Source organism: Saimiri boliviensis, chromosome 3, assembly GCF_048565385.1.
Source record: "Saimiri boliviensis isolate mSaiBol1 chromosome 3, mSaiBol1.pri, whole genome shotgun sequence".
Taxonomy (NCBI): domain Eukaryota; kingdom Metazoa; phylum Chordata; class Mammalia; order Primates; family Cebidae; genus Saimiri; species Saimiri boliviensis.
In genome coordinates, this window is record NC_133451.1 from 100,394,836 (window position 1) to 100,421,646 (window position 26,811).

Genomic DNA, 26,811 nt, shown 5'->3' on the forward strand with positions numbered 1-26,811 from the left:
ATCCCTCCAGGTGAGGCATTCCAATCGCTTCATGCAAATACACATTTATTCTTAAAACCTTTCAATAATCAGATTCCATGCTTTCCTTTGATAAACCATTCCAATGTTTATTAATCCCTCCCTCTGAAGTAATTCTTCCAGCCTAAATTCTTTCAACAATTTAAGTCCATTTCCTTTAGTTATTCCTTCACTGAAGAACAAAGCTGGTCTCAGGGACATGTTAAAGAAACAGTCCTTATATTTGGAGCTGAGTTTAAACTGCTGTCCTGTCTTCCCCAAGTCAAATGAGCAGCTTCTTATCAAGCAGATCCCCCTGGGAACTGGCAAAGAGTTCTGTCATCAAGATCTACAATCATATGTCAAAAATTGGATGGTGCCCAATTTTCAACATGCTCGTGAAAGACTGAGAACTGTCTCAGATTGCACAGAGCCTTCTTTTCAAGCGGTTTCAACACTTGCACACACAGTACATCTTTGGTTTAAAATAGCAAGCACTCTAGTGCAGACATCTAATCTAGAGAGAAGGAAGGGAGCAAAATTCCCACACAGCTGCTGGAAGGCAGGGCCATTGGAGGGGTGAACAGGAGATGCCACAAGGTCACTGTGAAGCATGACCTCGAATGATGGCACTCAGCTAGGCCACATGAGGGTGAAGTACAGCCTGAGCCCACAGCTCAGTGTGCGGCAAACCCAGGTGATTCTAAGCAGTCTGCAAGTAATCTGGACAGCAAAGAATCAACCCAACCAGCCAAAACCAAGGAGTATTCTCATGAAAACTGAATAACCTGCAGGTCTCCAAAAACCCTTCATATGAAACACTTGAGAGCCACACTTTCAGAAGTTTCTTATTGGAACAAATAGGAATAGAGTTCCTGTTTACTTTCCCCAGCAATCAATCACACACCATGCAAAGAGTACACAGCATTATCCACTAGTGTGCAGTAGGAAGAAAATACTACAACTTCAATATATATTTTTACATGAAAAATTTTAAGCTTTACCAAAAATAACATACAGATTGCCACTGAGGCCCCTCTTTGCTCTGCAGATGGTCAAGAATGCCAAGTGGATTGAAGATAACAGTAATAATGTAAGCACAGAAATATCAAGGAAATGGTGAAGCCAACAGTTCTACCTCTAATACCAACCTTGTTTTTTTTTTGTTTTGTTTTGTTTTTTGAGTTGGAGTTTCGCTCTTGTTACCCAGGCTGGAGTGCAATGGCGTGATCTTAGCTCACCGCAGCCTCTGCTTCCTGGGTTCAGGCAATTCTCCTGCCTCAGCCTCCTGAGTAGCTTGGATTACAGGCACGTGCCACCATGCCCAGCTAACTTTTTTTTTTTTTTAAGTAGAGACGGGGTTTCACTATGTTGACCAGGATGGTCTCGATCTCTTGACATCGTGATCCACCCACCTCGGCCTCCCAAAGTGCTGGGATTACAGGCTTGAGCCACCGCACCCGGCCACATACAAGCTCCCTTTAAGAGCTTGCATCAGAGCTAAAATCTATGATGACACTGGACAAGACCTGCCAAGATGCTGACCAAAATAATGAGAAATTATCAATTTTATTTGAAATAACAGCTATTAGATAATTATGTAGTTCAGTTATATAATTCATAAATAACTATACAGTAGCCCAAATTTTTAATTGACGAGGACTTGCAATAAAATAATTCTCACCACAGATTTAGATATCTGAAATATCAATTGATTTGATTTTCCTTCCTCCCAGTACAGACTGAATCAACTCCTTTCCTCACTGTACTGATCTAACTTTCAGGATGCAAGATGGAACCATGGAAAGCCACAGCAGAAAAAAAAAAGGAAGCTATGATACTCACTGTGCCATGAATGAACCCTGAATACATTACACTAAGTAAAAGAAGCCAGTCACAAAGGACTACACACTGCATGTGCATATAATTGTGTTCTTATGAAATGTCCCAAATAGGGAAATGCACTGAGACAAAATAGGTTAGCAGTTGCTTAGGCCCGGGTGAGAACTGAGGGAATGAGAGATAAGGGGATAATAGCTAAAGGCTATGGGGTTATTTTCCCAGGTGATGACAATGTCCTAAAATTGACTGTGGATGAGGCTGCACTAACTATGTGAATATTATACTAAAACCACTACAGTATACACTCAAAATGGATAAAATGCATGCAAAGTGAATTATACCTCAATAAAAATGAAACTGTTTTAAATATAAGTAACCACTGAAAAAACATTTGCTGAATGAATAAGTGAATGAATTCCTCCTATCCCAATTAAACAAAAGTCAGAGGAAAAGCTCTCCTGGAGATGTTCTCCATTAGTAAAAACAAACAACTGTGTTGCTCAGTCTTTGTCCATGCAGAGACCTTGTGACTTTCAAATACCAAATGTTTGCTCATGAAAAGGAGCATCTGGATGATGACTGGGGCCAAGGAATTCCAGGATTCTATGAGAGAGTGAGCAGAGGATGAGCAGAAAGTAGGTATGGGTTGGTGCTCTGAAGGCAGACCTTCAATGGTAAGCAATTCAACCTGGTGCAATTATTCATGTTAGATGTCCAGATCTGATTTGGTATAATAAGTTTGCAGTTGTGGTGCCCCTACAAAGTTATTAGTGAATAAGATGCCCTCCCAGAACCAGACAAAAAGTAGTATTAGTCAAACTTCTACCTTTCTCATACCATCAGACCTTCCTTCACCTCTAGAGCAGAAAAAAACCTCCTTTCTTAAAGCACTGAAGTAAATTCTTATGCTTTCAGTACAGGTTGAGTATCTCTTATTCAAAATTCTTGGGTCCAGAAGCATTTTAGATTTTCTGTCAGATTTAGAAATATCTGCATTATATATCCATTAGTTCAGTACCTCTGATCGAAAAATCAGTATCCTAAATGCTCTGACAAGTTTGTTATTATTGTTATTTTGAGCTTCATGTTAGTGTTTAAAGAGTTTCAGAGTTCGAAGGCATTTCAGATTTTGGATTAGGGTTACTCAACCTGTACTGATAAAACAACGAGAGAAATCCAAGTGTGTTTTCTTTGAGTAAGCTCTAAAGTCTGGCATCATAAGAAACTCAGGAGCCTTTCAACAAGGAAAGCACACTGACATGACTGTGTTTCTCTTGGTCGACACAACAGTCCTTTGTCAGAACTTCAGGTAAGAAAACTGAGGCTCAGTGGGGTGTGGTGACTCATACCTGAATCTTTGGGAAGTGCAGGAGGAGCGCCTGGGCCCAGGAAGTTGAAGCTGCAGTGAGCTATAATTACGTCATTGCACTCCTGCCTGGATTACAAAGAGGCCCTGTAGGTAGGCAGGTAGGTAGATAGGTAGGGGAAAGGAAGGGAAGGGAAAGGGAAAGGGAGAGGGAAAGGGAAGGAAAGGAAAAAGGAAAGGAGGCAGGCAGGCATGAAGAAGTCAGGGACTCGTTCAAGGATACACGGCTAGTCAATGACTTGCCTAACACCATGTCAGTATTGTTTCCCCCACCATGAGACTAGCAACAATGAAAGTCTAAAAAAAGTCTTTAAAAGGTTTTTCTCAGGTATATGATATATTCAAATCTGAATAAATATTAAATTAACTCAAGAACTATTAAAATAACAAATAAGAACAAAAACAAACATGTCAGATATCCCTGAATTATGAACCATTTTTTCATTTGTAGCTTAAATGTCACATCTCTCTCACCACTACACAGAGGCCTCTGTTTTTTTTTTTTTTTTCCTGATACTCAGCCATCTTAGGAGGAAACATTTATTTTTTAAAAATTTAATCTGTTTTCCTCTATAGATACATAAGAAGCCCTCATAAAATCTAGTGCATGTAATCCTGTATTATGTAACTTTCTGATGGCTTCCCATTATTCACTAAATGGGATCTAATATCTTCTAGCCTGTGATTCACAGTCCTATGTTGATACCTTATTCCTAGCAGTATAGTATTCCCTGTGATGAATCGTGACCAGATATCTTCTATATGTGGTAACTAATATGTTTGAAATAGTCATTTCCTACTCTTTCCAACTATCTTTAGGATGTCAGAAAATTTTTTTAAAGTACTTGCGAGTAAAGAAACAGAAACAAAAAGGTAAAGTAATGTTCCCATCGTAGTGAGTATCTAAGCCTGGATTTGAGCTCAGGCATTTCAGATGCAGAGCATGTGCTCTCAGCCACTACTCGACATAGGTAAATAAATGGGAACCTACCAACCTTCGTAAGATTCTGTTTGCCCAACTCAAATTGTAGTCAAATTTAACAACACCGATTTAAAATGTGGTTAAACAGTACACAGAGTAAGTGCCTTACACAAGGTAAAGGTTTCTGGTGGTGGTAGTACTAAAGAAACAGTGACACAGTACCAACAGCATAAAACGGAAGAAGGTCTAAGTCCTGGCCTCCACTCTTTCTAACCATCAGTAAACCTGGCAGCAATATTTATAAACTTGTTCATTTCAAATACTCCATAGATAGTTCTGAGTTTCTGAGTTATATTCTTAAATAGTCTTAGGTTAACACGTGTTCTCTTTTAATAAATAAAATATATATATCAAGCAACTTTCCTGGCCCAGCCCAGAGTTGTCTATACCACCCTTTTTAAACAAGTAAACAAGTCAATATTCCCCACCATGCTTCAAATGGGCCACATGGAACTGAAAGCAGATAAAGAATGAAAAGCACATATAAAGACAGTCCTCCAGAAGTGCTCTACTAGGCTGCAACAATCCAGGGTGAGTGAGGTAGGCTCTGTACACACCTGTATCCCCAGGTTGTAGGAGCGATGTCATGCCTGCCTCACTCTGTTCAGCTGTGAATGTTTGCACAAGTGTCTCTCCCTCACTAATCTGTAAACTTCATGAGGGTGGTGACTCTGCTTTTAACATCATGTATCCAAAACAGGGATCAGAATATTGATTGTCAAAGTAAGTACCTTCAGTGAATATTTATGACATGAATGATAAGTCATTTCAGAAAACATTCTTTAGTATTTATCTCCATTCTACCAGGAAACTTGTTTATCCTTAAACTTTAGCATTAGGTGAGAAACTCATGTGACAACAGATATCTTCTGATTAGCGAACTGGAATGAGATGTGCTTTCTGGTTATTGCACCATCCTATGAGGGTCAAAGTAGCTGCATTAACGTCTTCACTCCTGAAATTAAATATAAATAACAAACCAAACTAATGCCGCAAAGTATTTTCTTATATTAAGTAGCTAGTTCTTTACCTATCAACTTGCAAGTAGATCTCAATTAGGCAGGAGTAAAGAAGCAAATATATAATGTTGGTGTAAAATAATTTTGAACCGTTATTTCATGAACAGTTTGTCAAAACTGTTTACATACCTAATATGTAAAAAGTTCTCAGAAATCAAGAAAGCTATGAGCCAACAAGTAACATAAACAAAATAGATTATACATATATTTTAACATGGTTTCATTGTAGTATTTAAAACAACAACAACAAAACTTTAACATCCATAACTGAGGATAAATCCAATTAATTAAACTACATACATACCTATGTATATTCAAGTATACACATATATATACTTTAATTAATGTATATACTTTAATATATTGGATTTATCCTCAGTTATGGATGTTAAAATTTTTTATATATAATATATATACTTTATATTACTCTGGACCTTTAAGGATGGACAAGACCTTGCTGGCAGGGAAGAGAGAATAAGGCATTTCAGCAAGAGCAAGCTATAAGAATCCAAAGACAGGGTTTTAGAAAAGAGTTTAGGACGCAGGTCTGGGAATGTAGCTGAATTGTACATAATACACACACACCACACATAAACACACACACACACACATACACACAGAAAAACGGGATAGTATCAAGCTATTACAACTGATGACACAGATCTATATTTACTCACACAAAAAGATAGCACATGTAATATGTTTTTAATGAAAAAAAGATTACAATAGAACAATAATTTTATGAGCTCATTTATAAAAATATTTGCGTTACAGGTATAGATACAGAAAGAATGTATGAAATGAAACAATTCATCAAAGTGAAACAATTCTATCTGAATGACAGAAACATAGGTACTTTTTATTTATTTTTTCTGTTCTTTCATGGGTTTTCCCCCCGTTTTTATTACTGTTAAACAACCAACCAAAAAAAAAAAAGAAAAAGATACTTCCTTTTGAGAAAAAGAAGAAAAGGTTGTTCCTAATAAGTGTCACCTTAGTAAGAAAAGTTTCTTCACTTTTTAAAGGAAACTCACTGTTGCAGCTTCTCAGGAATGATCACAATTCCAGTTAACTCTAAACTAATTTTCTCTTACTTAAGCTAACATCATGATACCACAAAAATCACCACTAACAGTTCCTAAAAATGAAGCACACACCATATTTTAATTGCTTGTTGTGCAAAAAATGCTCTTTGGCAGATTTTTGGCTGTAAATGCTCAGTTCTTATGTAATAAGGAAGCAACATCATTTGCCAAAAAGATTCTAAGAACCACAAAACCTTTGGCCATACAGGTATTTTGATTAATCCATTTAGTCCTTAAGACTTGGGGACACTCAGCCTCTAGAAGTGAGCAATAGAGATTCCCATGAAAATCAGACACTTATCAAAATATGTCTGATATACTCCAGAAAGCAATTTTTCCTGGGAATTTTCAAGAATACATTGAGCAATCACATGGTTGATTGTGTTGAATGAGCCAGAAGACCATTTCCAAGTATTCTTATGACCCTTTATTTCAGCTATTTACATTACTTAATAAAAGTATAACGGATACTTTTAATCTTCAAAGTAGTTTATTGACTAAAGATTACTCTCAACACTTCTGAGAGATGTACTGATTCATGAATCAGGCCCCAGCTCCGAATCAAAAATACCTGACTTTGATTCCAAATTCTCTACCACTTATTATTAAACTCTGGTTGGGACTATGGACATTCAAGTAACTTCTCTGTACCTCAGTTTCTTCACTGAATACATGGGCATATTAGCAGCATTCACTTCATGGTGTTAAACATTTAATTAAAAAAATGCATGTAGAATGTAATCATTAAATATTACATTCTAGTATATTATTAATACCAGTACTCTTTTCACCCCTGGATAAAATGCCTATTTCCTATAATCACATGGAGGTTTCTGGTCAAAGTCCAGGGAGCTTCACAGGTAAGTGAAGTGATTTTGTGAGGCATCAATGACTTACATCAACTAAAGTATGGACCAAAAAGACCCCCATAATGTAAAATGGTTTGGTTCCAGATTTTGGTTGATTTTGTTTTCTTGGCATAAAACAGAAAACAATGTTCCCTAAGTCAAAGTCATCACTGCCTGTCTTCAAACTGACTCTCTTTCCAAATTCATTATTTCCATTAATACTGTCCCCTCGTCATCAGGCTAGAACACTCATCCTTGTTTACACACTTCTTCCCTCCTCCACATCTAACTGGCCGCCTTTCAACTCTGTGTTCTCCACTAGCACCACAATAGCGATTACTACCAAATATATGTTAAAGAAATGTACAATTTCTCATTTTTTTCTCACAAAACCCCACTAAGAATCATTTCCATCCAACCTATGAGAAATTCACTAATTAAAGAATCATCTAGCATCTTCTGCATGCTAGTGGCAGAAATGGTCCTAAGAAACTGAAGTTGCAGAAAGTGCCCTGCTGTGAGAGTGAAGGCTTGAGCCTCAATCTGGTACCACTACTTAACCAGCTGTTCAGAGTAAATTATCTGACCTTCTACTTCTTGACCTGTTTTACAGTAGTCTTTACCCTTTTCTATGCCCTGATGCCATTTCTCAACCTTCTCTATACTGCAGTTCCCTCAACTGTAACACAGGTACATTAGAGATAGCAGAGTTACCATGAGGATTAAATGGGCTAACACAGAAGGTGTTTAGAACAGTTCCTGGCACGTACTAAGTACTCAAAACTCATGACTAACGTCTAGTGCATGGACTCTATACTAAATGTTCAAATAATTTCTAAGCTCAATTTCAGCTTAGCGATTCAATACAAATTTATATGTTTTTAAGAGATTCCATTTAAATATGGATTGATATCTGGTGTTGGTGCCTTCCATTCCAGAAATTTTAAAATTTCCGTTCTGTTTATTCTACAAACATCTGGTGAGTAACCTGCTCTGTGGCAAGTAGTATAACAGGTTCTGGGCAGCAAAGATGAAAAAGACATGCTTCCTATCCTAAAGAAAGTTAAAATTAATGAGAAATACAAACACAAAGACAAGCTATTAGAAAACATGGCTACAGAGCTCTGAGTGAGGACTCATGAGGACGCACAAGAGAGAGAGTAGTCAGTCTTGACTGACGGTGGGATCCAGAGGAACTTCATAAAGGAGGCACCACTTACCCCAAACCTTCAAGGATGGACAAGACCCTGCTGGCAGGGAAGAGAGAACAGGGCATTTCAGCAAGAGCAAGCTCTAAGAGTCCAAAGACAGAGTTTTGGAAAAAGGTTTAGGAGGCAGGTCTGGGAATGTAGCTGAATTGTACGAAAGCTACAAGGTAGAGTGGTGAGGAGGTAAGACTTGAAAGGCAGATGGTTCCAGAGTGTGGAAAACTTTCAAAAATAATGCCCCAGAATGTGGTTTCATTCCACAGTCATTGGGGAAGGCACTTGGGGAGAAAACCTCATGAGGTGTAACTAGAGGTGAACAGTGCCAGTCATCTCAGTTAGGGCCTGGATAGGTTGAGTGAAGAGAAAGTGAGCTTGGGGCCAAAGGACCACACTTGGAGTCCCAGCTCCACTGTTTTCTGGGTGTGAGACCTCTGACAAGCCATTTACGTTATCTGAACCTCAGTTAAGTTACTGGGCATCTACTGTGCCAGTGTTTTTCCAACATTTATTTTATGGAAGAATCAATGGAGAGTTTGTTAAAAGTGCATCTACATGACCTGCTTGTAATGGGTGATTCAGGACATTTGCAGAGTGGGCCAGTAATCTGCCTTTCTAACAGAAATACCAGTAATTCAGAGGCCACTGGCCACCTTCCAGTTATACCACCAGCAATGCCAGGTGGAAAGACCAAGGGTCAGACAGTATGAATACACATCTATCAGTAGCAGAGGGGGCGCATCTAGGTATACGGACTCCAACAGCAGTGCTTTGCTGCTGCTGCCATCTTACTTATTTACTGTTTATTTTACCATTGTCTTGGTTGGATCCTAGTCTCACTGACTGCAAGTCATGGCTAAGGAGACAATTACCTCACCCTTGTCCCTTCCTCCCTAGCTTGACCATTTAATGGTAGGAAGTGCTGCCCTCTCAGCAGCGGCTGCAGCCCTTTTCCCTCCCCAGCACCTCAGGCACTCTCTACAAGGAAGGACACTCATCTCGTTGGTAACCTAGAAGAAGGAACTAGACGAGGACAGACTGACCCTTTGTCCTCTGTTGGGCCAGCTTGCCCAAACATGGGTTTGGTCTCGTCGCTGGTTCTAAAGGAAGTGAGAGCCCTGCCTCTGTGGGAGAGGCGTGTGGCTTGGTGGCGTGTTCAGTTTAGGAAAATCAAAGGAAGTCTCCACAGTTTGTATCACAGGTCAAGTCAGATTCTCCAATCCAGCCTTATTGATAATAGAGTTGATATTATACTGCCTGATGTGGTCTGGCCTTATTAATAATAAAGCTGATGATATACTTTCCCTCTGTCTGACTTTGCTGGACTGACTCTTGACTGGAAAAGGCATGAAAATTATCAGTACCAACACACTAACCACAACCAAAGTTGACTGTAAACAAGTACATATTTTTAAATATTGACTCAAAAAAAAAAAAAAACATGTTTTTAAGGTTAAACTGCAACGCGGGTAACTCCTACTTAAGAAGGTGCATTGCCTTTGACTACAATTCTGGCAATTTGTTTGAGAATCGGTGTGAAGTTTAGTTAGAATATATGCATTCCACCACAGTACTGCATAAAGTGGGGAAAAAGATAATACAGTCTAAATGTCTACCAATAAAATACTGGTTAAATAAATTAGGCAATTTATTAAAAATGATGTTACAGAGAGTATTAATAGAGAAAGATACCCATTATATGTTGGTGGGGAAAAAGCAAGTTGCAAAATGATATATTATGTTCCTATTGCCATGAATATAAAGCAAGTGTTAGTGTTGGTTTACTACATTCATATATGTGCATAGAAAGAAGTCTAAAATGCCACACAGAAAAAGTGGTCATCTTTAACAGTGGGATCCTGGGAATTTCACATTTGTTATTATTTTTGCTTATTTGAGTTTTCTATTTTTCTAGTCAACATGTATTGCTTTTTAAATTTCTTTTTAATAAAAATGGTTAAGCATTTTTTAAATTTCCAAGAAAATTATAACAACTGCTCTTCTTTCAATTTTAATCAATATTATGATGAATTGAATAAATGCTTTGTATTCTTAAAGGTAAATAGGGCTATTTTTTAATGAAAACATACACGTCTTTAGACCTTAAGGGAACGTATTAAATTGGGGCAGGTTACTGCTGTCCCGGAGGATGGATTCCTTGTCATTATGACATTGGGAGTATAACACTCACCGCAGTTTTCATGTTAGGATTAAATTAAATATGACATCCCTGTAAGGTACCTTACACAGGATGTAGCACAAGGTAGTAGTTTAAAAAAATCAGTTGCTTTCCCTTCTCCCTTTCGAGAAAAAAAAAAACTGAGTTTTAACTTAAAATTCTAATAAAAATAAGAATAAAATAATAATTCAAGCAATGATTGATAGCCGGCTGGTTAGGTCAACTGTAATAAACAGGAACTATTATTTACTTCAGTACTTCTGGTTTTGTTACAGGCTTTAAAATGCTAAAACAAAGTCTAATATATTTGAGATAAGATTTCAGCACCTTTTTCTCTTGATCAAGGGTCATTTTAACTAGTACACCAAGATGATATGACCATAATTATTTTAAGGTACCATTTACAGTGTTCAAAATTGAGGAATCCTGTACAAAGAAAGCTGAATCCAATATATTAATATTTAACAATCACTGGATTTTACTGAAAGAAAAAGGAAAATCCTGAAAGGATAGAAGCTGGAATTTCCCAGAAGGCTAGAAAAACATTGATTTCTCGTTGCTGTCCAGCCAACACGTCCCTTTGGACCTGATCCTTTTCGGTCACAAGAAAGCTAGAAAAATTTAAGCCAGAAGGAAATTTGAGGGCAAAGAAAATAACTTGCCCGTCGTCCTTCACATGGCTTCTGGATATCCTTTTTTTTATAATTTTTGCAGTGGGGAGAAAAAACCTAGCTCCTATAGGATTAAGGAGAAAAAAAATCTCCTAAACAAAAAGATATTCTTCTCTCCATTCAAGTAGTTAAGAGTTATCTGGCAACTTCATATCAAATATTAGAAGGATATGAGACTTTCAGCTAACAAACCTGAAATTTATAAATCTGTTCCCTCATACATCTCATTCCCTTTAATAGTGGATTATGGTGCGAAGGAGGAAGATCTGCTGCTCTCCTAACAACCACAAGGCAAGGGAGCTCAAGAGAAGAAAATCAGATCTGTAAACGACATTCCCCCAAATTTTTATTTATGCAAACATTTTCTAAAGGTTTGCATAAGGCCTCCAGCCAGTATCCAAATTCTGAGCCAGCATGAAGGCACAACAGGAACTGAAAGTTTCTTCCCTTTCTCTGGAGTTTCCCGGATAGAGTCAAACACTTCTTATGGCTGCAGAAATCCCACCAGGTGGGGCCCAAGTCACTGACGTACACCATCTTAGACTCCTGCTCTGTAGCCACAGCTAGAAAACTGCTTTTGCAGGCTTTGTGCCGTCTAAACTTCTTGTTAACCAGGTCAGCTAAGCAAGCCAGATATTAATACACCATTTTACCTTCCCAAAGGTTTCAGAAGAAGATGATGGAGACCTGACACTAGATCTCAGGTCTTTTAACATCTAGCCTAGTCCTTCTCTCCTCTATGTTTAGCCTTCACAGGGCACTGCCTACCTATCTCTCCCTAATAAATGCTCAAAAATTTTGCTCACCACATTGCAAAAGGATAGAATCAATTTACAACACACAATAGCCTGGAAAAGTCAACTCTGAGGCTGCCATGTCTGTTTGAAAAGGACAGAACTTTTTAATACCTGAAAATACCTCGTGTTACTGAAAAAAAAAAAAAAGTCCTTTCTATCTCCGAGAGAATAAAAATGAATTGAAAAGCATTCACCATATGATTCTAAAACGTACTTGAAGATGGTTTTCTTTTTATTAGGATTGCGTTTCCATCTCAAGAATCCTTCTGAAAAAAGCATTTCTATCATATCCATTTCTTCAATTAGGTTTCTAGGATCTAAGTAAGAGATAAGTACTTCTAAAGATAAATCCTCATATGAAGGTCTAGTCCATTCTTTATTTATTCCAATACTGCGCTCCCCTGGCTGACTGTTTTCAGGAGTTAACCTGGAAACTCAACATTCTGTTAAGGAGTGGTTTTAACTTCCTCATTAAAAACACGGTCTAATGCTATTTTATTCACAAAAAATAAGAATAAAGAAAGTAATAAAATATTAAGGATTACTTAGCAAACACTTTCAAGTTTTACTTTTCACATAGCATTTGGTTTCATAAAGACAGATCATTTGGAAATATCCAAAACACACATGCAAAATTTCTTCTACATTCTTTATTAACTCAGAGAATTTACTGAGGTATCTACTCTACGCTAGGCTGATTGTAACTACTGTAATTCATCAGTTGTCCCTGAGTTTAAACTGGAGGACAGCTGATGATAGTCCCCCAGTTACTTTATGATGGTAACTGATCACTAGATGATTAAATATCATCAATATTTTTTATAATTTTTATTGTAAAGTTTTCCAGGATTAAAACAAATAAAGATTTATAGAAGTATCTTCGTAAAAAATAATCACATTACTGTATGTAAGTGTGAGCTAAATAACGTGGATGTAGAGTGTCGAATGATAAGACAGTAGAGACTCGGAGGGGGCTGAATGATGAGAAATTTCTTAATGGATACAATGTACGTTATTTGGATGACAGACTCTCTAAAAGCCCTGACTTCACCACTATGCACTCTATGTATATAATAAAATTACCCTTGCACTCCATAAACTTGTACAAATAAAAGAAATATATCTTAGTATGTCAAATTTTAAAACTTGGCTTTGGTGACTGTTTCATTCAGAAGCTGACAATAATAAAAGAGAATTAAATCTACCCTAGAACCACTCTTCTTTTTAGAGAGCCTACCCTCTATCTACCTCTTCATTCTCTGTCTCTCTGTCTCTCTCTCTCTCTCTCTCTCTCTCTCTCTCTATATATATATATATATATATACACATACATATACACACACACATATATCTGTACACATATGTGTATATATATATATATTTTTTTTTTTCTTTCTTCTTTTTTTTTTTGGAGACAGAGTCTTGCTCTTTTGTCCAGGTTGGAGTGCAATGTCACGATCTCGGCTCACTGCAACCTCTACCTCCCAGTTCAAGCAATTCTCCTGTCTTAGCTTTCTGAGTAGCTGGGATTACAGGTGCCCACCACCATGCCCGGTTAATTTTTGTATGTTTTAGTAGAGACGAGATATCACCCTGTCGGTCAGAATGGTCTTGAACTCCTGACCTCAGGTGACCCATCTGCCTCAAGCAATAGGCAACTTTTTACAAGTGAACATAACAATGATAATAATTTACTATGATGAACATCAAAATTTTATCTGCAAAACTGTCATCAAGTTCCACACAGGATTATCTGTGAGCACAGGCAGACACAATGGTCAACAAATCCAGCTTTTTAAAGATTTCACCTGTCCCCAGTTAGCTGCAAAAATAAAACAAATTTCTAGACACTCTGTGATACAACCTCTCTACTAATCCTATTTCTCCTATACATGGAAAAATAGGGTTGGCAACAAAACTCTTGCTTGCTCTGCACTGCCCTTCCAATTTTCCCCATACGGGCGGATTGAAGGCATGTGAGTACCATCGCTCAGTGTGCTTTGTAAGTGATCTACAGATAACAAGTGGATAATTTCAGCAGGTTTACAGGTTTAACTAGAGTGGGTATTATATATAAATGCACTCTTTTACAGAGGCTTTATAAATCCTCTACAGAGCCTCAAACAGTCTGCAAATAGTGCCAGCTAGATTATCAGAATTTCTGAGTTAGCTGCTCCCTGTCCAGTCCTCTGCTCAACTCCCCACTCTTCACTTTGGTACAGTTTAACTCCCAACTCTCCCTACCCCCACCCCACTCAGTCTGTGTTGTTCTCTAGGACATTTTAAGGCTTTCACCTCTTAAATCTTAGAGATTGGATCATGTATATACCTAAAAGAGTTCATAGCAGAGTCTACAGTTCCTAGATGGGAACTTCACAAGATCATAATATTTATAAAGTAATCATGAACCTAAAGTATATATTTTAAATTATTTGAATAAAGTCCAATGGCTGCCTTTTCTACCTAAGTAAGGACTACTAGCACGAAGCAGTACTAAGTCTCTCGGTTACTACAGTTTTCGCTTCCTACAGACTGGCTCAGCTCAGCACAATCACTTAAGCAACAGCTTTAAAGATGACAAGTTTCAAATGAACATTCTGTTTAAAAAAAAAAAGAGAGAGAGAGATTGAGAGAAAGAGACTTTTAGTCCTAGGAGAGCAGCACCTATGTAATGCTGACCTCTACTTTTACCTGGGACTAAAACATACATGATTTTCTGCTCACCACAGAGAGTGCTGCATGTTTTCTCTTTAAATTCCAAGTCTTTTATCGAAATCAAAAGGAAATCAGCTTTGTAAAATTCCAATATATAAATAAGGAACAAAAGGAGTGAAAAATGAAGTGATTTGATTGCTCAAAAAAAATTCAATCACAAAAACCCAAAATGGTTCTGCGTAACAAACAACATTTAAAAAAAATTTAAAGACTCAACTGCTACAAAATTGATATCATAGCAAGTACTTGTGAGTCTACAAACTCAGGTCCAGAGGGTCCCATTTGTGAGATCCAATCTCTGCTCTGTTAAATCACGTCTTGGACCACAGGAAAGACTGGATCAAAATAATGAGGTGGATGACAGCAAATCTAAGACCTGTATGGGGATGAAAAGAATACTTCAAAAGCAAGATTTGTGCCGATTGGCTTAATTGCCTTTTTTAGTGTGTAGTCTTTTTTTAGAATAGCTTTTGGGTTGTTCTCATGTCTTTATGAATGAAGAAGAAACTACTAGGGTCATTTCAAAAAAACTATCTAAGTAAGGACCAGGCATGTAAATGCAATATTAGCTCTGAAAGGGTTGCATGTAACATGGCTCCTTGGGACACATAAGTAAGCAAACTGGCCATAAGGTATTTGATGGGGGAACAGCAAGAGCTCCCAACTATTCTGACTATCATCCTGTCCCAAATTGTAGCAATGCAATTTAGAATATATTAAATAGGAAACTTTGGGAGCTCTGAGGAATTTTCCCACACATTCTCATGACATCTACATATACATTTGAATTAGAATAATACACTTTCTAAAATTTGTTCTCCACTTGAACGGGAAAACTCAGTATGTTTAGCTTCAAAAAGTGCACGAAGTAAAATGGAAAACTGAAAATAATTTATAGGTAAGTCAAACTCGGTAGCTTCTTGCAATAAAGTGAAAAGATAGTCTACCTTAAAAATCTTGCATGAGATATAAGCTTTAGTCTCCATCTATCCTTGATTATTATTTGTTATTATTTTCAAAGGTATGCAATAATGTCATGTACAGTGGTATCCAGAAGCTTACTGATTAGACAAGTCCAACTTAGTTCCTTAATTCCAGATGTGAACAATGACAAAATCAGATTTCCGCTGTTTACAAGCAAATACAAATATGGAGGGTAGGTAAGACAAAGTTTTAATAGGTGTAATTCTGTTTATCAGAAACCAAAGTGTTGATTCCCCTAAGGTAAACGTCGCAACAGAACTAAGTTATATAAAATAATTTTTAAAAAAAACTCATGCAATTTCTACTTTAAAAAATAAACATTTTAAAAGATAGCGGAAATGAGAACACCTATATCTTTCTTTTCCCACCTAAAAATTCACTCTTAGAAAGATCACAAAAAAACTAAAAACAATGAAGTTCGCAGCGCTATGATGACCAGGTGTTACTGTGGTTTGGCGTCACTGAGCTGCAGCTTCCTGCACTGTGCTGCTTTTCCCTCCTCAAGCATCTGAAGAGAAATGAGATGTTTCTTTTCTGAGGTGTTAAACATTTGGGTCGCATGCAGGACAAATGGAAGATTGACACCTAAGATGAATAACCACAGCGCATTAAGCCAGTGGGAACTTTCACTACTTAAAGCTAGCCAAGCTCACCATTCACAAGGTGTTCAGGCACACAACTGCCAGAATCAAACTAGGGATGTAAAGAACGATTTTTTTCTTTTAATACTTTACCATTGGTCTACAGGGATTTTCATAAATAAACTTCAGAAAAAAAGAAAGGTTTGGGAGTATGCTTTTAATAAACTCTCCAGGGTCCTGGCTCTAAAACATTTAACAGGCTTGTAGCTCTTCTCTCTGTGAAGAAGAACAACTCGAGCCAAGGTTTACGGTGCCCTAAGAACTCACGCGGACACCACACATGTCGAGATCTTAGGTGCTTTCTTCTGGGCCCAATTTATCTGAACTAAGAATTCTTATTTAAAGTTCTGTGAGAGACCCATTCATAAGATTTCTGGTATAGACACTATATCCCTAAGGATTCCAGTTCTGGAAGGATGTAATTTGCCAATTAAAATTCCCCTCGAGAAGGAAAAAAGCTGAGTAGGTGAAAGTGGTTCTCCTGAACAGGTAATACTGTATACTGGTCATAGGTAAAATCTGTTCATGCATACCTACATTAGCGTTCTTCTAAAAAATAAGCAAAAACATATGCACTTTTAATAATTAGATTCCAGGGGAAACATTTCTCTGCAGACCAGTTGGCCATAGCTGGTATCCTCTGGATTATCTGCAGTTACATACAAACAGAAGACTATTCAGGGAAGGAGTGGTCAGATCCCTCCCCAACCCCAGGTATTTTTCCAGTCCTAACACTTTTGGGAAGCAGATGCAGTAAACAAGCAATTGCTTGTAATGCAAATTCAAGTAGCAGGAGGCCAAAGGGATGCTCCCATCCTAAGCCCAAACACAAATGGTTGCCATGCTCCTGACACCCTAGATGAGAATCTATCACTGCAGATGCCAGTGACACAAACACTCAGCCCTGCTAAGGACAGAGTTAAAGAGCAAGAAGGCAGAAGTGTGGTTAGGAGTGAAGAAGAGAGGCTGTCTTCCGGTTAGTGTTTTTGATCTCAGACACATTAAAAACAGCTGTTAGGTATTAAAAACCAAAGATTGTAACTCACTTCGGTTGGACCCTAAAAAAAAAAAAAAAAAATTGACACAGTCTTGTGGTTACAGCTGAAAAGCTTCTGGAATTGTGCAAACTGCAGAATATCTCAAGAAAACTCGCCTAAAATAAACACATCCTAATATGTAACAGGATAAAGTAAAGCATCAGATAACAGGGTAAGGTAACTGTTTCCTGACCACACCCCTTTCCTACACTCAACCCAGACCAACATTTATTCTGGCCACAAATCTTTCCTAAACAATGAATGACTGTTTGATTTCACTGACCTCAAAATTTTCATACATAAACTAACAATAAATACCTTCCATCAGAAGATATTTACTATCGGAATTTCAAAGTGCCTAGTAGGCTGGTAGATTGGGAGACAAGACTGTGGAAACGCAAGGCAGAATGCCGGCATAAAGAGGAAGATCAGCTTAATTTTCAATATTCTTAGGGATTACTTGTAAGTACCAACAAATTTTCATTATACTGACTTTTAAAAATTATCATTTTGAAATGGTAAGTAGCTGATCTTTTCAAGGAATCGATTCCACAAATGCTGGATAAGCACAGCTCAAAAATGTAAGACTGTTTTGGGGGCTATTTTCTATTGTCACCAACACTGCACTTTGATTTGGAAAGATTATTTGTTATTCTGAAAATGACTTAACAGGAATCTTCAATTATTCCTTATCTAAAACCTATTCTCCTTCCTTTCTTCATCCCCCTCAAAAAAATAACAAATAACCTCCCCAAATATTAAAGAGTTATCTATATGTTTCCATGTTTTGTTCAAAAATGTAAAGTCTCCTACAATAATTAAAACCAAATAATTTATTTGATGGGTCTCTAAATATTAAACTATTTTTGCTTTTATTAATTCACTTTTTAGGTAGGAGATTCATCCTCATCACACAGAAGTCTCTATCATTAAATACTTGAAAAGCCTTAAAATATGAAATACCTATTTCCTATAGCAACCATCAGATCTCCCTCAAGATTAGAACCCCAAGATCTCCATTTTAACTACTATATAAAAATTAGAAAAATCTTACTCCCTGAGAGATCAAATATCCTTTTGAAATTTATGGGAAAATAACTACAATAACATCTAAATCACAGTTCTCACACAAAGTGATCATATTTGATATAAGTATCATTTCAACAATTGAGGACTACATATAATCATGATAACCACAAATACTCTTGTTGATAACTGTTGATTTTGAGCCAATATTCTCTGTTGCTTTGGTCAATCTCCCCACTTCCAGATTTTGTTCACTAAGGTATTAACAACATTACTCTTCCCAGATGTTTCTGACTGATTTTTTTTCAGTTGGTAGAAACATTGAACAAATAAGTCAAACACTATAGGTTCCATTTTACAATACTAGATGTGACCTCCAGGGCTGTCAGTGAGACTTGAAACCCTAATCCCCAAGACCCATACACATGTGTTTTTCACTGGGGGTTAGGTGGTAAAGGGAGAGTGGGGCTGGAGAGAAGGTAAATATATTGATGGGTCAGTAAAAAAAATCCATCACCACAGCTGGTGGGATAATTCTAAGAGAGAACTCCATCACCAGCACATTTTACATCTACCTACTACACAAGTTACCATTTCGGTGTTTTCTCACTATATAAATGAGGTTTCTACTTCCTAAGAAAAATATCAAATAACAAACATGAAATTCTTTATAATGTTATGCATTTGCATAATACAGTTATAATACCACTGCATTTTTAGAATTTTAAAAGTTAACTAAACCACAAGATTAAAAAAAAAGGAACAACTTTCATTAGGGTTATCTTTGAGTGATGCTTTCTCAACAATTGTCGGTAGAGTAAAAATAGCTCATCCTCCCCCACCAAACTGATCCTAAAGAAACATTAGCTGATACAATAAAAGAAGACACTGTTTTAAAAGCCAAAGTAACATAACAAACGTTTAGCTCCAAATAGCTAAAGCCGCCTTGATTCTAGATAGCTTGTGTTTTGCCTTTTAGACAAACTAATTTAAAAGCTATACAGTCCTTATGTAGCTTTAAAAGTAATCAATTTTTTCCCTCTCATCAGCATAGAAAGCACAACTTATAAAATAATGGATTTGCTGATGTAACTTCACTTGATCTTATAACTCATGATCTGTTACATATTTATTTTAACCAATAAGCCAAAAACTAAAATTCCAAAGGCAAGACATCAAAGGTAGCACTACTTTAAGGTGGCCCTTCCTTGTAACAGCTCTTATTTAGCAATGAATGGTTATGTATAGTGAAAGCATTTCCAATGAGTTTGGAAAAATAAACATTCTGCCAAAATACAAATCAATTTGCACTTCTGAACATAATTTGCAACATCAGCATGTTACTTACTGTTCTCGGCATAGGTGGAGAAAGAGATCCATTTGACATGTATGGGTCATTATTCATATTTGGCATCATGATGTACCCAGAATAACTCGAGTAGGAGGGTCCCTTGTTGTAGAGGCCTCCATCTGGATGCTTTCCTGGGAGGATCCAAAGAACAATCAATGATGCACTGACTTCCCTTTTATATCGCTATATTTTTCATCTGAAAATCTAATGGTTCTAAGTTAAATCAGACCTTACATAAAAGGTTTGTTTACAAAATACTGTAACTGGATTATTATGCTCTATTTTAGATCTACAGTATTTATTCTCTTAAATAGCTTAGCAGTAAACCAGATGTTTTAAAAACATGTGGTTCAAACAGTTCTTCCACTACTGACTGATGTTTTCACAAAAATACGTGTTATCTATTGAACATAATTTGTTCTAATACTAACAAACTGGACTAAAAAATACAGAACACACACAAATCTAAAACTGTAATATAAATATATTAGGCTATCTAGCGACACACACACACAGAGATATTTATTACTTGAAGTTACATGTTTTGCCTTTTAGAGAAACTCAAAAATTCTACCTACTTTGTGCTTGCAGATTTCTAGAAAAATTCTAGATTCTACTGAGGGAGAGAGTTGTTATTTAGTATACAGGCAACTATCCAAATTTATAAAGGATTAACTCTGGGAGGCTTAATTTTATGTGCTACACTTAGATCACTTTGCCAAAGAAATTTTTGTTCAATATGTATATTTCTTCTTGTTAATCTGTGCAACTCTTTTGCAGCTGAGGAAGAAGCTTAATATATAATTCTCTTCCTTTCTCCTGGTTAACATATTGTATGTAAAAACACTTCATTTCAGTTAGGCCAATGGTTAAGTAATTAATAGAGAACAGACAGGCTGACAAGGAAACCCTAAGGTTACTTGATTCTTTTAAAGTCACAAGGAATTTTCCTTAAGTCTAAATGCATATGTATGTAATTTTAAAAGTTTTTAGCAAGATTCAGAAATAGGGAGAAAGTGTATCATCTCTGATATGCACATTCCTAATTATACATTGTATATTTTTACTAGTTAGATTCTGCTCTGCTCATTCACTGCCTGCCATTTCACTGTAATAAGAAACAAAACCAAGCAATTTTGCAAGTGAAAATCCACTCACAACTATTCTGGTTGGAAAATGATGAATACTGTCATTCTTCTTAATAATATATTTTAAAAAAACTAAAGAACTAGGCTAATTGGAACTTAAGGTAAGATGAGGAAGATAAAAATTCGTTATAGACATCCCCTCTTCTCCAAAAAATCTGGAACCCACCTGAAATCCAAAGGTCCCTAACTCATACAAAAACAGTTCTTAAATTATGTAATAATATACATTAGAGGTAAGCCATAAGTTTCCTGCGTTTTCTTTACCATTTTACTAAAATAGAGGGCATAGTCTGACTAGTCCCAGTTTCTTGAACTTAAAAGTAACAAAACACACCTATTTATACAAACTGCACACCTTATATGCTAAAGTCAGAATTAGAATCGGTTATCTTACCGTCATCAGGGTGTTCTCTGGCCTTGTCATGGTAGGACTCCTGAGAGGTTTGTGCTTGTCTGGCCACCTAATATCATGAATCCCCACACCCAAAAGAAAAAAAAATCACCTTAGAGTTTGTGACAATAATGACATAAATGCGTGTGCGCTGGTAATTCAAAGGAAGAGGTTTCGGGACAACTTTGTTTTACTACTCTGAGAAACATGTGCTAGTGTTTAGTACTGCAAAATCTTTTTCTTGTCAACATGTAGTTTTGAGTGATTATTGGCCACACAAGACCAAAAACATATATACAGTAACAAAAGCAATAAAAATATAGTTAAATTTGGGAAAGATCCACATGGTGTTCTGACTGCTGTTTATTAAACCATATCAAGGCTACTTGGATGCCTAACATGATAGGAGTAGTAGCTACTTGGATGCCTAACATGATAGGAGTAGTAGCTAATGGGGTTGATGGTTTTGATAGCCTCTTCAACCACTGTTCACCTCAATCAGATCTCACTAAAAGAAGGCTAAAATATCATTTTGTAACTGAAAGTGACATTTAAACGTAAGCCAACCACTCAGATGAGGTCTTAAGGCAACTATCCTGAGCGTAGTTCCAGCAGAAGCTCCACTCGAGCTTATAACCTACTATGGCTGGCTGAGTGCAGGCTTACAAAAGTAGAACGGTTCTGTGGTTACAGGGAGGAAAATTAGAGACTCAGGTTACAGACATCTAAAAGGTAGCCCCGTTGATATCAGTTTTGGTAATCACCATCCACCCAGACAGACTCAACCACGTGCAAATCAGTGGTATAACTCCTTCACGCTCAGGCCTCCTCATGCCCACTAAACACTTAGCAAAGGGTAACGCTTTAACACCCGAGTGCTCGGATTCCAACTCAGTGTCCGCCCGGACCAGAAAAGTGTGGGGAATATGAAGTGGGTGGCAAAATTATGTATGGACTAAGGCAGGACTAGCAAAATGGATAGAAAAAGAGGCTGCTCTACAAATAGGAGAGTTTGGCAAAAAGCCCGTGTTTGGGATGTCATTTGGTTCTCTGGAAGTGTGTCCTCACACTGACCTCCTTATCCCAGTACACACAATAGTCACAAATCTTTTATGCGGGGTTAGGTGCACCCTACCCCCGCCCCCACCCCTCTCAAACTGGATTCAACGGATAAAGAACACCCTTCTGTTCTCTGAACGCAGGCCCCCAGCCTTTCGAAATGGGTACTCACCTCTGCCATTGGGATAGAGAAGGCAGCTCTGAGGTGTTCTTAAACGCGCAGTTTAAAACCCAAAATGTCCCCGCCCTCAAAACCACACACTTTCTTTTTTGAGGTAGAAGGATGCCATTTAAGGGAAAAAAAGGTATATCCTCCAAGTTTCTTTGGAGGGAAAAGACGTCGGTTAAATCATTCGGGTGTCAGGACTTTTCTAACGGATTTTCTCCAGAGGGTTTCCCAGTTGTGGAACAAGGGTGACCAGTGGAGTGTCCGGTATCTGGGTCCATCCGCCACCAGCTCTGGACGCGGCTTCAAACAGCCCTCCCGCGCGGCCCGACTCCGCGCTTTCTTCCGCCAGCACCCACGTGTCTCTATTTACTCTACTCAGGTTACCGGCTCGATCGCCCGCAGCGGGCCAGAGGACCGAGAAAGCGCCTTCGACCCTTCCGGACTGGTGCCCGGCTTCCGCGGCTTCTCCGCTCGGAGTCGCCTTTCTTCCACGTAGCTTTAAGGCCTGATCTGGGCCCAAACCCCAAATAAAAGTTGTGGGTTTGTTTCCAAGTGATGGAGGTTGGAGAAAACTAGAGTCAGGAGCGGTACAGCCAAGGGGTACCCTTGGCGTGGTTCGGCTCGGCGCTCCCAAGCTCCAGGCTGCCGACCTAGGCGCTGGGGCACCGGCGGCCGCAGAGACTGAGCCCCGCACCGCCCCCGCAGCCCGGGCGCGCGACCTTCGGCCGGCCAGCTCCCGCGGACCGGCTCGGCTGTGGTTGGGACGGCCCCTCCTGCCCCGGCCCACGCCCGCCTCCCCTTCCTCCCGCCTCCCGTCCTGCTAGTCCCCACCTAAGCCTTTGGTGGTTTAACGCACTTTTGCAGAGACGTCTACCGAGGCATAGCGGGTGCACTTTGTTTTCCGTCCCACGGAAGAATTTCTCAGTAGCGTTGTTCAGCCCTACTCGCTTTAAAGCGTGGCACCTCTCAGCCCCAACAAAAAGAACGAAGGCGAAACGTTGTGGGTTAAGGGCACGTTTTCCTGCCCGCGAACCAACCGTTCAGCCACCGAACCCCCTAAACTGATCCACTTGAAGTTTACACACACACACACACACACACACACACACACGGAATGCGGACCGGGGGCCCAGCCACGCACACACCCCAAAACAAACGAGGGATCGACTCGGGACTCTCGGCCGGGCTGCCGGGCGCCTTCGCTCCCTTCCTCCCTCTCCGCGTTTCCCAGGGACCCGCCACGCCTCTCGGACTGGGGCACCGGCCCGCTCACCTCGTGTCCGTTGCTGGCCGGGATGATTTCAGACTCGTTCACCAAGGAGGACTTGATGTCAGCTAAATCGCCTTCCTCTTCGGGGTGGCTGATCTCGGCGAAGATCTTCTCCTTCTGAGGATCGCCCTCGTCCTTGAAGGGGATCATCTCGTCCGTGGCGCAGAGTTCCGGGTCCCCCCCGCCGCCGCCACCTCCCCCGGAGAGTTGAGGCATCCCGACGGCTCTGTAATCTCCGCTCCGCGGTGGGAGCACCCGCGGCGACAGCAGGAAAAACAGGGGGGTAACTCAAGGGTGGGGGAGGAGAGGAGAGTTGGAAAGGTTCGTGCGGGAAGACCGCGGGCGGAAGCCGGGCGGGGAGTGCGGGGCCGCCGGCCGGCAGCCGGTGCAGCTGCAGCGGCGCCCGAATCCCTGCGGCCGCCGCGCTTTCCCGCTTCTCCGAGACCGACGCCGGCGCCCGCCCCCGAGGCCGAAGGGCACTGGGCGGCGAGGGCCGCGGTAGCTGGCGCCTCCGGGGGCGTCTGCGAGGCGCGCGCTAGGCTAGGCTGCCCCGGCGGCCACCCCACGCCCCCCGCGTCGCCGGGATTTGCTCGCGGAGGACGCCGGTTCTCGAGGGAGCGCGACTCCCCAAAGTGCAGAGGAGGGTCCGGCGGCGCGTCTCCGCGGAAACCTCTCCACTGCAGTTACCCCGGATGCTGACTTAGTAGTTTGTTTTCCGAGAAAAGAGAGGGGATCTGGGCAAAAAGGCCGTTTGTCCCAGCAAAGACAGTGCAAGGATCAGAAGATAACGAAATGTCCACTTCCTGAAGGGTGGCGGAAAAAAGGAGAAAGAGCCACCCACGCTGGAGATGTCCGTTTTAGAGCTTCTTATTTTCGTCCCTTTTGCTTCGGTTTTCCTTCTCGAAGTTCATTTAATCTGCTATAGGAGGAGGACAAGAAGGTGGGGGCCGTAGACGACGGGAAGAGAAAGAGAAGTTTGCCAAGAATAAAGTTTTTGCCGGCGAGCACCGGGACTCCGCAGCGGAGGGCACGGCGGAGTCTCGGGGAGTCACAGCAGGGGCCTCGGGCCCAAAAGCTTCTGCCCGGAGCTCCAGCCGACACAAACACACAGCCCGACCCCTCTTTGTTCCCGGCTCGAGTTTCTCAGCCTGGCTCGCCGGCTCGCGGCTCTGCACGCCTCCGCCGGCCAGCTCTGTCAAAGCAAAGAGCTGCGCCCCTTGGGTTCGCCCAGCCAAGGGGAGGGGACGCCCCGAGCTTGGCCGTGTGCGAGGCTCCGGGCGCGTCCGGGTTCCTCGGCCCAAGAGCGCGCAGCCCGGGTCCCTCCTCCGTGCCCTGCCCCGCAGGTGAGCGGCTGCACCTCCCCACCGCTTCTCCTCCTCCCGCGCCTCGCCGGCGCTGAAAAGCTACCCACTTGCGTCGCTTCTCCTCCCTCTCCCCTCCCCCGCCTCCAGCTCTCCTTGGCTGCCCGCTGGAGGGGAGGCGGGGGGGTAAGGGGGAGCCGGCGAGAAGGAGGTGGCGATTGAGGGCTTTTTTTTCTTTTTCTTTTCCCAGATCCTGTAGGACGAGTCTTGGTTTTGGGGTGTGTGAGAGTGTGTGTGTGTGTGTGTGTGCGCGCGCGCGCGCGTGCGCGCGCCTGGAGGGAAGGATCAGACAACTTGGCGAGAGAAGGAAGGACCGGGCGCTGCTTATAACCCACCGAGAGGCACGCTTTGCCCGCGTGAAATTGACAAGAAACATTGCCCGAATGGCTTAACTTCACCATCTAAGTATCTATTTTCTTGGCCCGCACCCACCCACTCCTTTTCCTCAGCCAGTCTCTCCCCTACCTCCTTGACGCCTCCCACTCTCCCTCCCTCGCTGTGGCAGGGGGAGGAAGATGAAAGAGAAAGCCGCCGCCACTGTGATCGACACCACATTGATAGATGCTCTGACAGTGGGGAGAGGCGGGAATCCGGGGCTGAGAAAAGAAGGAAAAGGCGAAAATATAACAGACATTGCTCAACTAATAAGAGAGAGCAGAAGAACAAGAAAAAGAGAATTGTGGCTTTCCCGAGTATAATATCACACACACGCTCTTTGGATACAAGGGAACACGCTAGAGAAAAATAAAATCTTCAGGCTTACCGAGAAAAAAATATGACGAGGAAGAAGGAACTGAAGACTGGATCTTAATTATTGCTTTTTAAACAATATCTCTTTCATTCCGTCCTCACCACGGGATGTACGGAGAATTATGCTAGGTCTCTCGTGGGTTTTCAGAGACACACCACAGTGTGTGGGAACCTCATAGAGAATGAAAAGATAATCCAAGAAGGGAAGGCAAAAAGACTCAGGAGAGCAAAGCCAGAAGAGGGAGGGAGGATGGGGCAGTCCCTGGCACCTTGGACTGCAAGCTGAAAGGGACCCTTGAAGATGCAAATCCGAACACAACCTCAAAAATTCCCCAGTCTCCACTGTCTCTTTGATGCATTTTGTACAAGGATAGGAGTTTTCAGGAGATACTTTGTGAAAGTTACAAGAGAAGGGAGGCTGAAGTTTGAAAACACATTTTGTCCCTTGGTTCTCAAACCCCCTCAGTTAAAAATCTAGGCAAAATTATTATATCCAATACAGTAGCCATCTGTAAAACTTCAGAACAGTAAACAAAGGACATAAAGAAATGTATCTTTATCGCCCTCAAATTGAAAATAAGGAAAACATTACAGAATCAGATTTTGCTCTATTTTATAGGAATGGTCAGGCAAAGATCCGTCGTTTTTTCCTAAAGGTGAAATTTCAGACTGCTGGACATCGAACGGGTAAAGATTTTTAATAATCCTCTATCTAAAAGAGCATTTAAAACTTCACCTACTAATAACTGCTTCTTCTTGGGAATGAGAATTTACTAGGAAGCAATTTTTAAAACTTTATGAAGGCTTTAGTTGGTCCCTAGAACATGGCCAGTAGTCACATGTAACTTCTATCTGGGAGTTGGGGTGAAGTTAAGGAGCTGGTAAAGGAAGCCAGGAAAAGTAAAACATTAAATCCAT

General features: G+C 40.3%; 1 protein-coding gene across 6 annotated transcripts in view; it reads right to left on the reverse strand.

Moving 5' to 3' along the window:
* The window catches only part of LEF1 (lymphoid enhancer binding factor 1), a 124,955-nt gene extending 99,600 nt beyond the window's left edge, over positions 1 to 25,355 (reverse strand). For 4 of the 6 annotated variants that reach the window (XM_039468019.2, XM_039468020.2, XM_039468017.2 and 1 more), the window contains exons 1-3: positions 23,786 to 25,355; positions 21,288 to 21,354; positions 19,743 to 19,876 (exon numbers count right to left, since the gene is read on the reverse strand). In XM_039468019.2, the coding sequence (XP_039323953.2) occupies positions 19,743 to 19,876; positions 21,288 to 21,354; positions 23,786 to 23,998 (414 nt within the window). In that variant the 5' untranslated portion in view covers positions 23,999 to 25,355. Of the gene's footprint in view, positions 1 to 19,742; positions 19,877 to 21,287; positions 21,355 to 22,515; positions 23,171 to 23,785 lie in introns of those variants that run through there. The other 2 variants (XM_003929467.4, XM_074396538.1) reach the window with 1 other exon arrangement.
* Positions 25,356 to 26,811: the final 1,456 nt, after the last annotated feature.